Source organism: Emys orbicularis, chromosome 3, assembly GCF_028017835.1.
Source record: "Emys orbicularis isolate rEmyOrb1 chromosome 3, rEmyOrb1.hap1, whole genome shotgun sequence".
In the NCBI taxonomy this organism is placed as follows: Eukaryota; Metazoa; Chordata; order Testudines; family Emydidae; genus Emys; species Emys orbicularis.
In genome coordinates this window covers 8581909-8600166 of record NC_088685.1, presented here as the reverse complement: position 1 = coordinate 8600166, position 18258 = coordinate 8581909, and the positions used below count along the sequence as shown (strand labels likewise).

General features: G+C 40.4%; 1 protein-coding gene across 1 annotated transcript in view; it reads left to right on the top strand.

Moving 5' to 3' along the window:
* Window positions 1-18258, top strand: part of KIF13B (kinesin family member 13B) — a 199254-nt gene that overhangs the window by 132617 nt on the left and 48379 nt on the right. Inside the window, exons 22-29 of the mRNA XM_065400572.1 lie at window positions 2556-2726; window positions 5922-6079; window positions 7815-7947; window positions 9136-9282; window positions 12549-12578; window positions 14103-14202; window positions 14579-14705; window positions 16603-16658. Of these exons, the coding sequence (XP_065256644.1) occupies window positions 2556-2726; window positions 5922-6079; window positions 7815-7947; window positions 9136-9282; window positions 12549-12578; window positions 14103-14202; window positions 14579-14705; window positions 16603-16658 (922 nt within the window). The remainder of the gene's footprint in view (window positions 1-2555; window positions 2727-5921; window positions 6080-7814; window positions 7948-9135; window positions 9283-12548; window positions 12579-14102; window positions 14203-14578; window positions 14706-16602; window positions 16659-18258) is intronic.

Here is an 18258-nt window from a genome sequence, read left to right as displayed (position 1 = left end):
AACCAACTTGATAGCTTTCTTTGACAGGGTAATAAGCCCTGTGCATAGAGGAGAAGCTGTAGATGTGGTATATCTTGACTTTAGTAAGGCTTTTGGTACTGTCTCACATGGCCTTCTCATAAACAAACTAGTAAAATACAACCTAGATGGGGCTACTATAAGGTGGGTGCAAAACTGGTTGGAAAACCCTTCCCAGAGAGTAGTTATCACTGGTTCACAGTCATGCTAGAAGTGCATAACGAGTGGGGTCCCTCAGGGATCAGTTCTGTTTTGTTCAATATCTTCATCAATGATTTAGATAATGGCATAGAGAGTACACTTATAAAGTTTGCGGGCAGTACCAAGCTGGGAGGGGTTGCAAGTGCTTTGGAGGATAGGATTATAATTCAAAATGATCTGGACAAACTGGAGAAATGGTCTGAAGTAAATAGGATGAAATTCAATAAGGACAAATGCAAAGTACTCCACTTAGGAAACACTAATCAGTGCACACCTACAAAATAGGAAATGACTGCCTAGGAAGGAGTACTGCAGAAAGGGATCTGGGGCTCATAGTAGATCACAAGCTAAATATGAGTTAACAGTGTAACACTATTGCAAAAAAACAAACCTCATTCTGGGATATATTAGCAAGCATGTTGTAAGCAAGGCACAAGAAGTAATTCTTCCGCTGGAGAAGAGAAGACTGAGAGGGGACATCATAACAGTTTTCAAGTACATAAAAGGTTATTACAAGGAGGAAGGGGAAAAATTGTTCTCCTTAACCTCTGATGATAGGTCAAGAAGCAATGGTCTTAAATTGCAGCAAGGGCGGTATAGGCTGGACACTAGGAAAAACTTCCTAACTGTCAGAGTAGTTAAGCACTGGAATAAATTGCCTGGGGAGGTTGTGGAATCTCAGTCATTAGAGATTTTTAAGGGCAGGTTAGACAAACACCTGACAGGGATGGTCTAGATCAGTGGTTCCCAAACGGGTTCACGAAATGTTACAGGGGGTTCTCGGGAAAAAATTCCCTAATGGCGGACAGGACTGTCCATAGGGACTCCGGGCAGCATGGGGCTAGCAGCCCAGAGCCTTGGGGACTTCCAAGAGCTAAGCAGATCAAAGCAAGCATATCTATCACACTGAGGAGATTTAAATTTCAAGACTCCTTATACGAAATAGAAAGGGAGGTGGATATTTTTTTGCTGTTTTTATTATTAAATAGGCTGCTAGTGTTGTTTCTAAATTATTATGAAGAACAAGTTTAAGCTTTGTTGTAACGTGCATTGTTTGCCTGGACTGCTCAAGCCCTGAATGCTTGTGTAGAAGGTACTCTTTGAGTTGGCTTCTTAAATACCTTCATGCTGTTTCACATCTGATACTCCTTGATGAAACATAGGAGCCAGAAGCGCCAGTACAGGGGGGCGACGAAGGTCACGTGCTGCCCCCGCGGGTCCCTCCCCTTTTTTTCCAGCAGCCCCCACGGGCCCCCTCACTTTTCCGGGAGTGCCCCCCAGGCCCCGGGGTGCGCAGGGGCTTTGCCCCCCGCTCCTTTTTTCTACTGGCGCCTCTGATAGGAGCCTTGTCTTGTAAAAAACTTAATCAAAAGTGATACAAGCTACAAAAGTGAGATCTTGGAAGAGTGTTGCCGTTTTCATAATGTAATAAAAATACTGTAACGATAAATAATAATAGTGTGTAATAAGCATGTCATAAAAACATTTTATATTTCCAAGATCACTGCTTTTATAAAATCCCTGGAAATATTCATTTTTAGGAAGGGGTTCACGAGACTTGACATTTTAGTGAAAGGGGTTTGCGGATTGTTAAAGTTTGGGAACCACTGGTCTAGATAATATTTAGTCCTGCCTTGAGTGCAGGGGAGTGGACTAGATGACCTCTCAAGGTCCCTTCCAGTCCTATGCGTATCTGAGTTCTTGGGTGGGCATGGCTTTTCACTTTATGCTGTTCCTAGCATCCTACAAGCAATTATGCTGGAACAATTTGTATTGTAGGGGGGGCTGAGAGCCATTGAACCAAACTGTAAAACATGTATATAATGGAAACCATTTCAAGCCAAAAGAATGCTATGGGTTTTCTGAAAACTTCCTTTGTTCTACAAACATCCTGTTAAATTAATTCTTGTCCTATTTGTAGGTATAGGTGCTAGAACTGGGGGTGCTGGGGGTGCTGCTGCACCCCCAGTTCTAGCACCTATACCTACAAATAGGACAAGAATTACTTTAACAGGATGTTTGTAGAACAAAGGAAGTTTTCAGAAAACCCATAGCATTCTTTTTTACTCCCAAAAGTCAGTTGTTCAATGACACCTAGTGGTGACTTGCAGCTGGTTCAGCCAAAGCATTTTTTCTGCAAATATTTCAAGGCAGACAAGTCGTCTTTTGTCAAGACTTTTGTGTCAAAGTAACTGTTTAATAATTTTTAGCCTCTCAGTTGAACAAGAAGATGTTCTTTTAACAAACTGGCTTTCTTTTGTGTTATGCTTGACTGTTTCAATTAAAATTGTTTACTGATTTAAAACGTGCTTTTCTCTGCTTTTTCCTTCCTCTAGATTAAAATACTTCAGGCTACCGGTTTGCCTCAGCATCTTTCCAACTTTGTGTTCTGCAAATACACTTTCTGGGATCAACTGGAGCCAGTTACGGTTGCCCCTGAGGTGGACCCCTCTTTATCCCCCATGAGCAAGGAGCCACAGTGCATGGTTGTCTTCGATCACTGCAATGTAATTTTTGTTTTATTTAGGATTGCACTTGCAGACCGGCAAAGCAAGATAGTTAAATTAGTCTGCCACTGGCCTACTCAGTTTCTTTACTAAACTTAGTATCATTACAGTAGAACCTCCCAGTTACAAATACCTCTGGAATGGAGGTTGTTTGTAACTCTGAAATGTTCGTAATTCTGAACAAAACATTAGGGTTGTTCTTTCAAAAGGTTACAGCTGAACATTGACTTTAATACAGCTTTGAAACTTTATTATGCAGAAGAAAAATGCTGCTTTTTACCATCTTAATTTAAGTGAAACAAGCACAAAACCAGTTTCTTTACCTTGTCAGATCTTTTTTTAGACTTTCCCTTTATTTTTTTAGTACTTTACTTTTAACACAGTACTGGACTGTATTTGCTTTTTTTTCTCTCTGCTGCTGCCTGATTGCGTACTGATGGTTCCAAATGAGGTGTGTGACAGATCGGTTAGTTCGTAACTCTGAGATTATACTGTATGGTCATTTATAGTAACTTAATATAGTCACTGAATTTGTAGTCTTTCACTTGCAAGCTGTTTTTATAAGCACCGTTTACCAAAAACATCACATAGAACAATAAAATGAACTACTAATAAAGGAAAATAGAAGAGACTGTATGAGAGATGTGCAAGAGGTCAGACTAGATGATTATGATGGTCTCTTCTGGCCTTAATGTCTGAAAGTCTGTGTGTTTGAGTTTACCTGTCTGGAATCAGTTCAGGCCTGTGAGCAGAGTCTCTTGAATTCCTATCCTGGCCCTTCCACTGATTTACTGTGGCACTGGGCAAGTTACTTAACTTCTCTTAGTTTCCATATCTGTAACATGGAAGGATTTTGTGAGGACTGGTTAACATTTGTAAAGCGCTTTGAGGAAGGATGCTCTTTTGGTTTACGGCACTGGACTGGGATTTGGGCATTTGGGTTCAATTCTCAGCTCTGTCACGGACTCCCCCGTCACTTTGGGCAAGTGGTTCTCAACCTTTTTACCATTGTGGACCGCATTAATGTGTTACTTGGGCCGCAGGTTGAGAACCACAGCGCGCCTTCCCAACCCCCCTGTCCTCCGCCCCCGCCCCAGACCCCTATGCCCAGCACCTCCTGTCCAGAGACCCCTCCACAGAGTAGGGCCAGGAACGAAGGGCCAGCCGGCAACCCCGGACCCTCGCCATGCGGGGCCGGCCGGCAACCCTGACCCCGCTGCACAGGCCTTGGCAGCCTTTAGCACACAGCTGGGCCACAGCTGTGTGCTAATTGGGCCGCATGCAGGCTGCGGGTTGAAAACGGCTGGGCAAGTCAGATAATTTCTCTGCCTGACTTCTGCATCTGAAAAATAGGGGTAATAACGCTTCCTTTCTCACACCTTCTTTGTCTTTATTAATTTAGATTTTAAGCTCTTGGGGTCAGGGACTGTTTTACTACATGTACGTGTAGCATCTAGTACAATAGGCTCCAACCTCTTCTGTAGGTTCTAGGTGCCTCCCTAGGTGCTACTGTAATACAAATAGTTTGACCAGGGAAAGCACTAGAGAAGTGCCAAGTGTTCATTTTTACCATATGCAGAAACTGAATGCAATTTGCAGGTAGAAGTAGGTACAGAAATCAGAAGACATCAGCCTAGTGCTTCTGAGTGGAGAACTTTAAATGCCAGTGTCAAAAGCCTTTGATTTATGCAAAAAAGCAGTCAATGAAATAATAGACTTGGATGAATGGGATTATGTAGCTTGTCTGATCTAGAGTCCCCTCCAAAAGTGTGTGTAGAATGGGGGGGTTATTAATTTAGAAGGAATGTAGGGGCCCAAAGAGTTAAAGGTGTGAACATGTCCCTGTAACTGTCCAACAGTAAACAGTTTTAAACGAGTTTTGGGGTTTGGTATTCAGAGACCTCAGCCTACTTAATACCTTGGCAAACACATAATTAAAAATCCTTTAAACCTTTTTTTGAAGGTACAGTGGGGGGGAAAAGGGAAAATGGTTAAAGCATTTGAAATGTTAAATATTAAATAAGGCTTTCATCTTAACATCTCTTGTTCACTGTCCCTTTAGTTGGAGAGAGTTCTCAAATAACCCCCACCATGTCTGATAAGTCTCTTAGTTGGTAACTGTCCTTTTCAGGGAAAAGAGAAGTTAGTTGAGATGTCATTGCTGTTAAAATCCAATCCTGTTTCCTAAAAGACGCAACAAGACAGCAGACACATACAAGGAGAAAGAAAAGAACAGCAAAGATAGAAAATGCAACTTCTTCCTCACTTGCAGCCTCTCTGCTGGCAAAACATAGGCACAGCACACAATCTTATCAGCCACTCTGAGACCTGGCAATCATGTATCAGCACTGGGCTATTTAGGGCATTGCATTTAGCTGCCCTTCTGGTAACAGGCTTACGGCAAAGTATGCAGTCTTGGCCGGCTAAGACAGACTCTTATTAGACAGAAGGAAAAAAGAAAGAGAGAGGAAAGAGAAGTAATAAGGTAGAGAAGAAAAAGAATACATTGTGGGGGAGAGGGCAGAGACAAAATCTCATATCCCATGTGGCGTTTGGGATGTAGCTGGACCTGGCGGGTATGGCAGTGTCATCTGGGTCCCTCTCTCTGACCCAGACTGGTCAAGACATCTTTCAGGATTAGGATGATGAAGGCACAGTGGTGTCACTCTGAACCCTAGGGTCCCAGGAAACAGAGTGCGCAGCAGTTATGATGATGAAGTTTGCTCCTTCCCCTTCTCTTCTCTTCTCTTCTCTTCTCTTCTCTTCCAGTCAGCCAGCATTATTGTAGCTAGCTTTTCCTTCTAGCCTCTTTTTGAGGCCCCTAAAGGGACTGATGGGTGGAACAGCCTATCCCCTCATTCTCATTGTTCCCCAATTGGGCCTAATTTCTGACGCAACAGTTTTGGTCTGTTGACTTCTGGTTGCACACTTTTCTTGCTTACAAGTCAGGACCTTAGCATGGTCCTTGATTTATATCAGTAGGCCTTTTTGTTTGGACTAATGCCGTGTTTCTGTTGCCCTTATGCTCCTTTTCCCATCAGCATTTATTGTTGAAGGTTATTGTGATGTTTTGTGAACTTTCACTCACTTTTCACAGTTGAGCTCACAATTAGGGTAAATTTGTAGGTCCAATTATCACAATAGTTAACAACTTATTCTTTTTAATGTTTAACTAGTTTTGTCATTTCCACATAGGAGTTTTCTGTAAATATTTCTGAAGACTTCATGGAGCATCTTTACGAAGGGGCTTTGGCAATTGAAGTGTACGGGCACAAGCAAAGTGATCCTCGCAAAAACTCAACCGTGTGGGATTTGGGAATAATTCAAGCCAAAACCCGAAGCCTTCGTGACAGGTAACTGCAGGCAGCAAACTCCTCCCACACAGTTTAAAATCCAGCCTCCCAGGCACAGTATATTTTTCTGGATTATAGAGTGGGTTAGAGACCAGCAGTCAAATCCTGGGTTAAGTAAAAATGAATCTGATGTTTGTGTCTTTGTAACCCTCTGTGCTCATTGCAAAACCACTACACGGGTTAGTAATGTAGGTAAAAATTATTGATAAACGCTCATTCATATTGTTTATAGTTTTGATTAAAAGAAGAAAAACCTGAAGAATAAGACTGGATGATGTCATATTATTTAGGCAACACCATAAATGTGTGTATGGTTCTTTGCAAAGAAACAAAAGATAGTGGGGCTGATTTAACTGTAACTCTGAAATCAATGGACGGGAGAATTTCTTTGGTTACTTACCGATGTATTGGAGATCAGTCCGTGCCAGGAAGGGTTTACAATCTAAGGACCTGCTCACGCTTTCATTGGAGACAATTGTGGTTTTGCCATTGACTTTAGTGGCAACAGAATAGGACTGTAAGTTAAGACATGACATGGGAAGGTAACAAACACTGGGAAAAATAAGGAGAAGGGAGAATTGACAAGCGTGTTACAAAATTTCCTACTTCCAAAATTCAAGCTGATGGGACGAGCCCTTTTGCACATTGCCCTGTTCTTGATTTTTAATGGGGCAATTAACAAAGTCTTTGTAAGCTGGCCCATTTAGTTTTGATAGATGTTTTTGATGGACAAGAGACCATCCCTCCTAACTAGGTTCACAGTTTCAGAGCAAACGTTTTTTAGTTACAAAGCAAAAACTTAAATATTACCTTATAGCATGTGATAAAGAAAGTGAGATTAATGTATGCTGCAATTTCCAAGCATTTCATTTCATAAAGTCTAAACCAGTGGTTCTCAACCTATTTACCACTGTGGGCCACATATGCTGCTCTCTGTGTGTTATGTGGGCCGCATCCACACTATATATGCTATCTGTATGGCCCTGAGGGATGTCACCTGTATGCTGATTGGGCCGCAAGTGACCCACAAGTTGAGAACCATTACTCTAAACACATTGTTATAAATCCAGTACCCATCTTTACTAACACACAGGTGAAACAAAATGGTTTCCAGCAATGAATTTGTCAGTGCTGGGCTGAGGTCTAGAGCCGTGGCAAGAGCTGGCACCTGGTCTGCCAGTGTCACACATGGATCTTGCAGAATAAATTTGTTCTTTTCAGTTAAGGGTTTTCAAAGATGGGAGGACTAATTTTATAGGCTTTGTGGAAGAAGTGCATTGTAGGGGTAAACTTGAAGGAAGAGAGGATGGTAGTGATGGAGAAAGTCAGGATAGGGGGCCACATGAAACCAGAATAACCTTAATTCTGCCCTCGGTAATGCTGGTTCAACTGCACTGAAGTCAGTGGGATTGGATGGGTATAAGAGAGAACAGAATTTGACCTCGATGTCTAATTGGCACTCATTCTGATATGAAACCAGTATGAAGAGGTCTTGTGTCTACAAAAGTTTTAGGCCAAAGTGCCATCGCTAGTTGTTAGCTCAGAAGTAGCAATGGGTAACTAAAAATCTTTTCTAGGCATAAATGACACTTGAAAAGTATCTCCCCTTCCCCTGCCTGTGATCTTTGCAAATACTGAGCAGTCATGTAGCTTGGCTCAGCAATTAAAAAAAAAAAGAGCGAGAGAGAAGGGGAAAAAATGTAAATTGTGAAATGGTATTTGGTATGTTTTCCAGATGGAGTGAGGTAACCCGAAAAGTGGAGCTCTGGGTTCAGATTCTGGAACTTAATGAGAATGGGGAGTACTGTCCAGTTGAGGTGATTCCCGCCAAGGACGTAAACACTGGTGGCATCTTTCAGCTCAGACAGGTAAGATGGCAGCTGCAGGAGTCATCTGTGAAAAGAGACCGGCTTTAACATTCTGAAGGAAGCAGGGAATCTTGTATGTTGTACTGGTTCATAGAGTTTTAATAGTGGGCTTATGTCAAAGGAACCATCAAACTTAGGCCCAGTATTCGACCAGCGTTAAAGCAGTTACAGTCTAGAGGGAAATGCATTGGATACCTTCTATATTTTGTGTAGGTATTTAGAGACCCTTAGCAGATTGAGGTCCTCTATTACCCATCAAACAGGCATAGTGTGGGTAACAGCAGCGGAAGCTTTCTCCACACTGCTCTGCCAGTGTGTTTCAGCCCTTACCTGGAGGAGACCACAGATGCTGGAGGATAGGTCATTCTCAATCGTCTACTTAGTGAAAGATATGGATACCTGGAAACTGGACTGGACCAAATTCTCAAATCAAACTCCTCTCACACAGGATGTAGAACAGCCATCAGAAAACAACTTTTAGTTACTATCAACCCAGGCAGAACTTGATCAAAAACCCGATGCTAAAGTTCCCATTATCTTACTACTAATCCTCTTAGCCAGCTACTCTCCCGTTCTCTGGTTCCTGCACATTTAATATTTTAAAATATAGTCCACTGGTCAGAGAACTCTATAAAATTAATATTTGTTAAATACACACTGTACCTCCCTGAACTCCCAAACTACTATGATTTCCTATTCTGCTGACTGTACAGCAGCAGCAGCTAGCAAACACTGTTCCTAGAGCTGTGCTGACAACATCAGTGGTGAGGGTTTACAATCAGGGAATCCAGTCCCACAAAAAGTTAATTTCAGCTTCAGTAACATTTGCTAAATTACATTCTCTCCCCTCAAGTGTACAAAGTCAAAACAGATTGGGGGGGGGGGAAATCCTATTTTCAGTGTTTTTGAGTATTTTTTTTAAACCTTTGAAAAGCTTTCATCAGAAGCAAATTGTGGGCTCACCGAATATCCCACACTTTCTTGTGGATTTAGACCTTGCAGCAGAGTGGTAGTTCTACCTAACCAATGTCATGTCTCGCATGAGAGCTTGCAGTACCACTTTCTATGTAATGAACAATCACCAGATTCAAATTGACTATATATAAAGCCACCACCAGTAGAGGTCTCTCTGTCACTAAGTTTTCACCATTCAAGACTTTTAGTTCTTCAAATTGTTCCCTTGTGAAGGGGCAGTCACGGCGAATCCAGGCCAAAGTGAAGTCGGTGCAGGAATCTGGGACCTTGCCTCTAATGGAAGAAGCCCTACTATCTGTTGGAGTTGGCTGTGTTCAAATAAGGCATGTCAAGTCACAAAAAGTTCATGAGACTCATCAGGTAAGATCCTGTCTCATTAAAAGATCTTTAGCAGGAAAAAAAAAAGATAATTCAGAGGCTTGCGGATGCACCTGGAAAGCGGTGGAAAGCTCTTTTGGGACAAATTCACTTCTGGAGCAACTCCACTGGCTGTAAATTACCCTACTCTATGTGAAACAGTGACTTCTAAACACTATTTTGACAATACTCTTTCAGTGAATATATTTAGCTATGGGTGGGTAAATCCAGATTCTGATTTTCTCTAGGAAATGCTACCAAAAAAACCTTTCCTCAGTATTCTTGCCAGCAAGTTAAAGAAATATGGGCTGGATGAATGGACTATAAGGTGGATAGAAAGCTGGCTAGATCATCAGGCTCAACGGGTAGTGATCAATGGCTCCATGTCTAGTTGGCAGCCGGTATCAAGCGGAGTGCCCCAAGGGTCGGTCCTGGGGCCGGTTTTGTTCAATATCTTCATTAATGATCAGGAGGATGGCGTGGATTGTACCCTCAGCAAGTTTGCAGATGACACTAAACTGGGAGGAGTGGTAAATACGCTGGAGGGTAGGGTTAGGATACAGAGGGACCTAGACAAATTAGAGGATTGGGCCAAAAGAAATCTGATGAGGTTCAACAAGGACAAGTGCAGAGTCCTGCACTTAGGATGGAAGAATCTCATGCACTGCTACAGACTAGGGACCAAGTGGCTAGGCAGCAGTCCTGCAGAAAAGGACCTAGGGGTTACAGTGGACAAGAAGCTGGATATGCGTCAACAGTGTGCCCTTGTTGCCAAGAAAGCTAATAGCATTTTGGGCTGTATAAGTAGGAGCATTGCCAGCATATCAAGGAACGTGATCATTCCCTCTATTCGACATTGGTGAGGACTCATCTGGAGTGCTGTGTCCAGTTTTGGGCCCCACACTACAAGAAGGATGTGGAAATATTGGAGAGTCCAGAGGAGGGCAACAAAAATGATTAGGGGACTGGAGCACATGACTTATGAGGAGAGGCTGAGGGAACTGGGATTATTTAGTCTGCAGAAGAGAAGAATGAGAGGGGATTTGATAGCAGCCTTCAACTACCTGAAGGTGGGTTCCAAAGAGGATGGATCTAGACTGTTCTCAGTGGTACCTGATGACAGAACAAGGAGCAATGGTCTCAAGTTGCAGTGGGGGAGGTTTAGGTTGGATATAAGGAAAAACTTTTTCACTAGGAGGGTGGTGAAGCACTGAAATGGTTTACCTAGGGAGGTGGTGGAATCTCCTTCCTTAGAGGTTTTTAAGGCCTGGCTTGACAAAGCCCTGGCTGGGATGATTTAGTTGGGGATTGGTCCTGCTTTGAGCAGGGGGTTGGACTAGATGACCTCCTGAGGTCCCTTCCAACCCTGATATTCTATGATTCTATTAAAAGGACTTCCACCATAAGAAGGAGACTTGCAATACTAACACACACTTTTGCTTTACCCTCTTCCTCCTCTTTATTTTAAAAAAAGCCCTACTAAATGAATAAAAACATAACCCCTTTTCAAGAAGAGTGTTTATACACCCCAAAAAGGTAGAAAAGCCAGACTCTCCATGAAGTCTGCTAGGAGCTTTGTTTTTGGTAATTGATTTTACTTGGAAGACAGTTGGATACAACAGCGATGGGCATAAGAAATTATAATGTGTCAATGGGGATTGTACTTAAATAATGGCTAATGTGATTTTGGAAAAGTTTAAAATTAAAGGAGCAAAACTTCAGTTATTTATTTTTAGGTTTAGGAGAGCAGAGATGTATGTTGCTTTTGCATTTTAAAATCACCCTAACGCCCCTTGTCATCAGTTGGAAGTTCAGTGTGGATGGGAATGAATGAATGGGCTTGTGACATAGCAGCTGCCTCAGTTTCCCCACCTTGGTTGAATGTCTCTTCACAGTGGTCCTCCAGCTCCCAGCAATGTTGGTTGACTTAATGCTTTGGCTAAACTTTATTGAAGGAGAGTCTTCTTTCACATCTTCGTTCCATAACTAAACTGAGCAGGCTCCCAAATCTATCTCAAAGCTCAAAACTGGGGAGGCAGCTAACAAGGCAGAGGTGGACTGAGCCCAACTCCCTTAAAAGGCCACTGCATCCTGTGACCAGGCCTTAAGGCTTTTCGTTTTACAATTTTTTTGAAAGCTATAATCCACAAAATTAAATAACCTTTTTTATTAAAGTGACATAACCATCTACTTTGAACCTCTGGGTTCTTGTTCTGCATATCTGCAACTCTAATTTATTTATCTTTCATGTGTATCAAATTTTCCAAAGACCTTGAAACTAAGAAAATGTATGCCTTTTTAATTTTAACTTTCACTTACCTAAAATTTGCTTTTGTTACTTAACTCATCACGGGAGTTCCCCTTTATCCTTTAAGTAGCTAGATAAATATTTACTCAATGAGACTGTAAGTATAGGAATGAATTTCCAAAAAATTTTTGGAAATCCTTTGCTTTTTTCTTTTTCTTCATTCAGTGAATGGTGCTTTGTGTCTCACTCCTGATTGCCATCGTGATGATACTTTCTAGCAAGGGGCCCAGTTTGATGTAGGTCATTTTGATGAAAGGTTCTGTGTCCCATCAGAAAGGACAGAAAATCAAGGTGTCAGAGCTTTTGTGTGGTGACCGCTAATGTGACTTTTGTTTTAACTTTTGGTTTAAGAATGGGTTTAATATGTTAACATTTTCCCCCACTAAATGGCTTGCCTTAAAACTAATCTTTTGTCAAACTTTGGTTTCCCATGCTTGCTATAACAATTCCTGCCTCTTACTAATAAGACAGTAGGTTCTTTCTCTAGTCCTATCATGTATCCATCAGAATAGATAGATTGCAAGTGCCTTTTCACTATAATTATTCGTTCTTATTTAAACCACTCAAATGTTTTGGCAGTCACTTCTTAGCAATTAGATGTAGTGGTTAGAATCCTTTATTACTGGAGTTTTCCTTTAATTGCTATGTAAACTATGAAAATACATTCCAGTTGTTTATACTAAGTGATATAAATCTTCAATTACAATACCCTTCCAAACAAGATTTATAAAGGAAAAATAAGTAGTGGGTACAAGTGGCACTGCTATCCACTATTAATACTGTGAAGCTGGTCTACCAGTATCTATCCCCAGTGTACTACATTGCTAGACATTTTAATCAGAATTACACGTACAGCTGGTAATATTTTAACCATAAATACTGCTTTTGCACTTAATGTATTTTCTAGTATAAAAGTGTTTATGAATGACTTAGATTTTTTTTTTTTTTTTTTTTTGCCTAGGAAGGAGAGGATGATATGGACAGTTATCAGGTAAATAGAGCAACATTTATCTTACTTCAAATATAAATATTTGTAGATCAGATTGCCTGGTCTAATTTTCAATATTAGATAGACATCAACATTGTACATCCCACTGTATGAGGCATGAATATCTTAACAGTTGCTGTCCCGAAGACTGTAAAATCTTACACAAATTTTTACACTATATAATATCTGACCCAGAATTAAGAGGCATTTTTCTCTCTGAAAGAATGGGACACATTAATGTATGTTTCCTGAACAAGGCATAGTTCCTCTTATCTTCTCTACTCTCTGACATGCTTCCTCTCTGTATCTACAGCCTGTGGATTAGGATTGGCTGTGCTCAGAGCAGTCATAGGTATAATGTTTAAGATGCGTAGAAGCAAAATGATTCACACTATTTTATGTTATGAACATGGTTTATATTGGACCTGGGAATAAAATATTGGCTAGTGATCAAAACGGGCCTACTAGTCAGGACAGGGATTCTATTCCTAGGACCACAACTCACTGTGACTTTGGGCTAGGTATTTAACCTCTGTTTTGACCATCACCCCCACCCCACCCCCCGAAAATGGGGATTTTTTTTAACTTCACAGAGTTGTTGGTGTGGCATAATATTTGTGATACATTGTCATGAAAAGTACACAGAAGTAGGCAAAAAACACCTCATGCTCATTGTTGCTGTTACCAGTAGTATAAGCATTATAAGGATAGATCCTGTGTTTAATTTGGTCTTTGGCGGGCTGGAGAGGGTTCTAGGTGCATTTCTACAAGACTATAGGTGTTCAAAACCACGCAGGTTACGGTTTGCTTCAATCCTTTTCAATTGATTGATTAAATGCCTAACAAAGGAGAAGAAATGTTTAGGGAAGTCTTAGGGGGGTGGTACAATGAGGAATAATAGGATCAGATTAGGCAAGGGGGAATTCACATGTAATGTCAGGAACAATATTTTACCAAAAATAGCATGGCCCCAATCCGGCATCATCTATGCAGCAGTCCACCCATAATTCAGGATTGGATCCTTAGACTTGAAACTCTGTAAGACAAGGACTGGTTCTTACTATGTGTTTGCAAAGTATTTAGCACAGATGGGGGCTCTAATCCTGATTGTACTTTCCAGGCCCTGTCACAGTATTAGTGTTAACAATAAAGTGAGGCTGTGGGACAGTCTAAATCCTGTAAATTTCCTATTTCCACATTTATGTTGCCTAAATGAGTAGTAGGGAATATAAGATAACTGGAGAGAGAGACTTGCCAGATCAAGTCAAGACTTGCAAGGATGGGGCAGTGGATGTGACTGAATGTGAGGAACAATCCTGTAATAAAGGAGAATAATGGGTAGACTAGATGACTTAATGGAGATCTCTTCCATATCTCATTTCTATAGTCCCCAAGGCACTAATTCAGGGGGAAAAGTGGCCAAAAATAAAAAGTATGAGCAGATGGATTGAAAGCTACATATGTTTACAAATGGGAAACATTGGTTTTGTTGGATCAGGACTTACACAACTTGCTTCATTTACATAGGACAGGGATTTGGAGAGACTGCGTCGGAAATGGCTGAACGTATTGACAAAACGTCAGGAATACCTAGATCAACAGCTGCAAAAACTCGACAGCAAACCTGGTAGGTGAAACATTATTGGTAGTGGGAGGGGTGAGGGTGTATGAAGGTGTTTTTGTAATGTGTGTGAAATTAAGTAGCCAGGGGAAGGAACCTCTGAAATCGTCAGTTTGGGGAGTATAATGAGAACAAGATTCTGACATGCACTCAAGTCACAAATAGAGAGCTCTATAGAGAAAATCTGTGTATACTTACAGAGTAATAGGTGTTTTTATTGAAACTGCCAGCAGGGTGACTAGATGAGGTGGTTTTGTTTTGTTTTGTTTTTATAAAGTCAGTGGCCCACTAGCATGTGGGTCGAGACCACCAATATGCATCACAAAGATAGCATTTTTTCCATTGCAGCTTGTCGTTCTGACTGACTGTCCTACTTTTCCAGATAAAACAGAAGATGATACTGATCGGGAGGCACAACTGTTAGAGATGAGGCTCACCCTTACTGAAGAAAGGAATGCTGTAATGGTTCCTTCTGCTGGCAGTGGGATCCCTGGAGCTCCAGCAGAGTGGTATGAATGTTACTATATGCCACAGTGAATATAAAAATGATGGGCAGCCTGTTCCTGGCTTGGATTGCTGCCATTTTCTGCACCACCACATGTGGATTATGTACGTCATATGACAAAAGTGGTTAAATTAGGAGTGTTAGTGTGAATTAATTTCTTGGTCTCAATAACTGAAACCCAGAAACACTCTTTAGTAAGTATCAGAGGGGTAGCCGTGTTAGTCTGGATCTGTAAAAAGTAACAGAGTCCTGTGGCACCTTATAGACTAACAGATGTATTGGAGCATAAACTTTTGTGGGTAAATGATACTGTTATTGACCAAAATGTAAATATGACTTTTGAAAAAAAATAAATTAATATTTATTACCACTGCACTTAGCATTAAAAAAAAATTTGTTAATATGTTATTATGTAGTTCCTTCACTTAAAAAGCTGCTCTGTCATAATAAAACTCCATCTGCAGGAGCATTGTATGCTTCTGGCTTAAGCATAGAGTCTGTTTAGTCAGCAGGTGTTGCACATAATTTTCTAAATATTAAAACCAATAAATTACACTGGACTGAGATTGCCATACTATGGCAGCTGTGAGTAACAACTGCAGTATAGGATGCAAAACAGTTTCTATTCTAAGCCACTGTATTCTAACTTGGGATGAATTTTTTTGTGCTTGGTCTCGGCTTTGGAGGAAAAGCTGATCAGCATTTGAGTTGTTTGGAGAGGGAGCATGGTAGTGAAGAAGGGGACACAAGATATACACCTCTACCCCGATATAACACGAATTCGGATATAATGTGGTAAAGCGGTGCTCCGGGGGGGCGGGGCTGCACACTCCGGTGGTTCAAAGCAAGTTCGATATAACGTGGTTTCACCTATAACACGGTAAGATTTTTTGGCTCCCGAGGACAGCGTTATATCGAGATAGAGGTGTATTGTGCAGAGTGTGAGGAAAACCTCTAACCACACTTGCTGACTGGACCCTGTTTGTTTGGTTTTTAAGTTGAACTTTGTTAAAACTAATGCTTTTGAAGCATAGGAAAGTCCTCACTCCTTACTGAGGACTTTTTGTATGCCATCTTTCAAGTTAAAAAGCTGTGAATATTTGAAAACTCCATACTGAGCATGCACAGCAGAAAACAGTGTAGTTGTAAGATACATACTTAGAAGAAATGTATTGTGAATGCATGTGCATCTAGGGAAATGTGCAAAGGCTGATTCAAGCAACTTACTAACTTTTTTCTAATTTTTTTTCTTACAAAATCTTTCTAAAATGTGTTATAAAAATAGGAAATTAAAGGGATAATATAGAATAAAGCATTAAGGTTGCACCTTTAAATCACAACATATCAGGAAGTTTAAAAGTTAAAATATAAACCGTAGTGTTAATTTGGACATGCTGCACATATGTACTACTTCCTATTCCTATTTTTATTTGTGGGTGCTTAACAATCAGCATAATAGTTGTGCAATGTGGGAGAGTTAACTTTGCTTTTGGAACCTGAATATTTGCATTTCCTGACTTTTCGCGATTAACAGTCCAACCTTCGGTCGCATTACTAATGCAGAGGTTTTTGCATTAATATGTGTACATGTCAGTGTAAATAAAGAAACTTTAAATTTGCTATTAGCAGTTTAGAGGCAAGAAAACATTTCTGAAAGCAGAGGTCAAATAATGTAATAATTGTGAGGAAGCTAGTATAAAAGAAGTACCAATTTAGTTTGAGTCCCTCTGTATCTGCAAGAGTAAATTAAAATAAAGCCATTTGCCAAGGTTATCATTGGCTTGACCTACAATCGCAGCTGTGCAGAATGTATTATACTGTTGGCTTGTATCATAAGGTACGTGTGCTGGATAAATCTGCTTCAGTTTAAATGCCACCATTGTCAATATCTTATGTTTTAGGACTCCAGTGCCTGGTATGGAAACCCATATTCCAGTTGTTTTCCTTGACTTAAATGGTAAGAGAGGACAGAGAGCGTTTGAAATAAACTTTGTCTAGCCAATAACATTATAGGAAATAAGAAGCAAACTAATAAAATGAAGAAATTCCTTGAGTGGCAGGTTTATTAATGTGAAAAGACTATTAGAACTACATTTATTTCATCCAACTATATTGTTTAATACTCCAGAATACACAGCAATTACATACAGAATGAACATTACATTTTTATCCTCCCTATGTTTTGCTGACCTTAAATAAGTGAAAAGACAGGAAGAAGGGAGGTATAAAATAACAAAGGGAATAAAACTTAGAAGCTAACAATAAAAGCCAGTTGTAAATGCGGAATAATCATTCAAAAAGAATGGTTCTAGTGGAGTCCCACAGGGATCTGTTCTTGGCCGGTGCTCTTCAATATCTTTATCAAAGATCTGGGAAAAAATTGCTGATAAAGTTTGCATATGACACAAATGGCTGGAATCGTAAGTGAGAGTAGGTTAGTTAGGCAAAGTGATCTTTATCATTTGGTATACTGGGCTCACTTGCCTTTTAATACATCCAGATACAAGATCATACATATAGGGACAAGGAATGCAGGCCACACCTACAGAATGGGGGACTGTATCCTGGAAAGTAGTGACTCTGAACAGGATGTAAAGGTCCTAGTGGATAACCAGTGGAACATGAGCTGCTAGTGTGATGATGTGGCTAAGAGGGACTAACATCGTCCTTGGATGTATAAGCATCAAATAAGAGTACAGAGGTGGTGTTATCTCTATATACAGCATTGCTGTGACCATTAGTGTGATACCATTTCCAGTTGGGGTGTTCACACTTTAAAAAGGATAATGACAGATTTTGTAAGGGTTCAGAAAACAGTTACGAGAATGATTCTGGGAAAACTTCCTTATAGTGAGAGACTTCAGAAGCTCAGACTATTAGCTTGCCAGAGAGAATGTTAGGAAGTTACTCAATCATGGTCTGTAGGTACATGGGAAGATTTATGATTGTAGGGAACTCTTTAGTTTAGCTGGCAAAGGTAGGAAAAGATCCAGTGGCTGGAAGCTGAAGCTTGATAAACTCAAGACTATAAATATGGCACCGGATTTATTTATTTTTTAACAGTGAGAGGAATTAACCATTGTAACCACTTACCAAGGGTGTAGTGGAGTTTAAAACTCTATCATGTGAAGTTTTAAAATCAACATTGGATGTCTTTCTAAAAGATATATGGTCTAGGTCAACTAGAAGTTATGGGACTTGCTACAGGAATTATTGGATGAAATTATCTGGCCTTTGTTATGCAGAAAGTCAGATTAGATGATCATAATTGTCCTTTCTAGCCTGAAAATCAATGCAAATAAAATTGCTGGGATTTCGAAGGGAGTTGGGCACATAACTGTTCGGCTTCTTTGAAAATTCCAGCCTAGATGAATAGTAAACTCAAGGAATTCACAAGCTGAGAAGTGTCTGATAAGGGATGTAAAGAAGGAGGGAGATAAACTGTTTCAAATATATAATATAATTGAATAAATATAAGCGTGCTTTGATATTGGCGCTGGTAAGTACTAGAATGACTACCTAAGCTGAGGCCCTGCTAACATAACCACAGTTCAGTG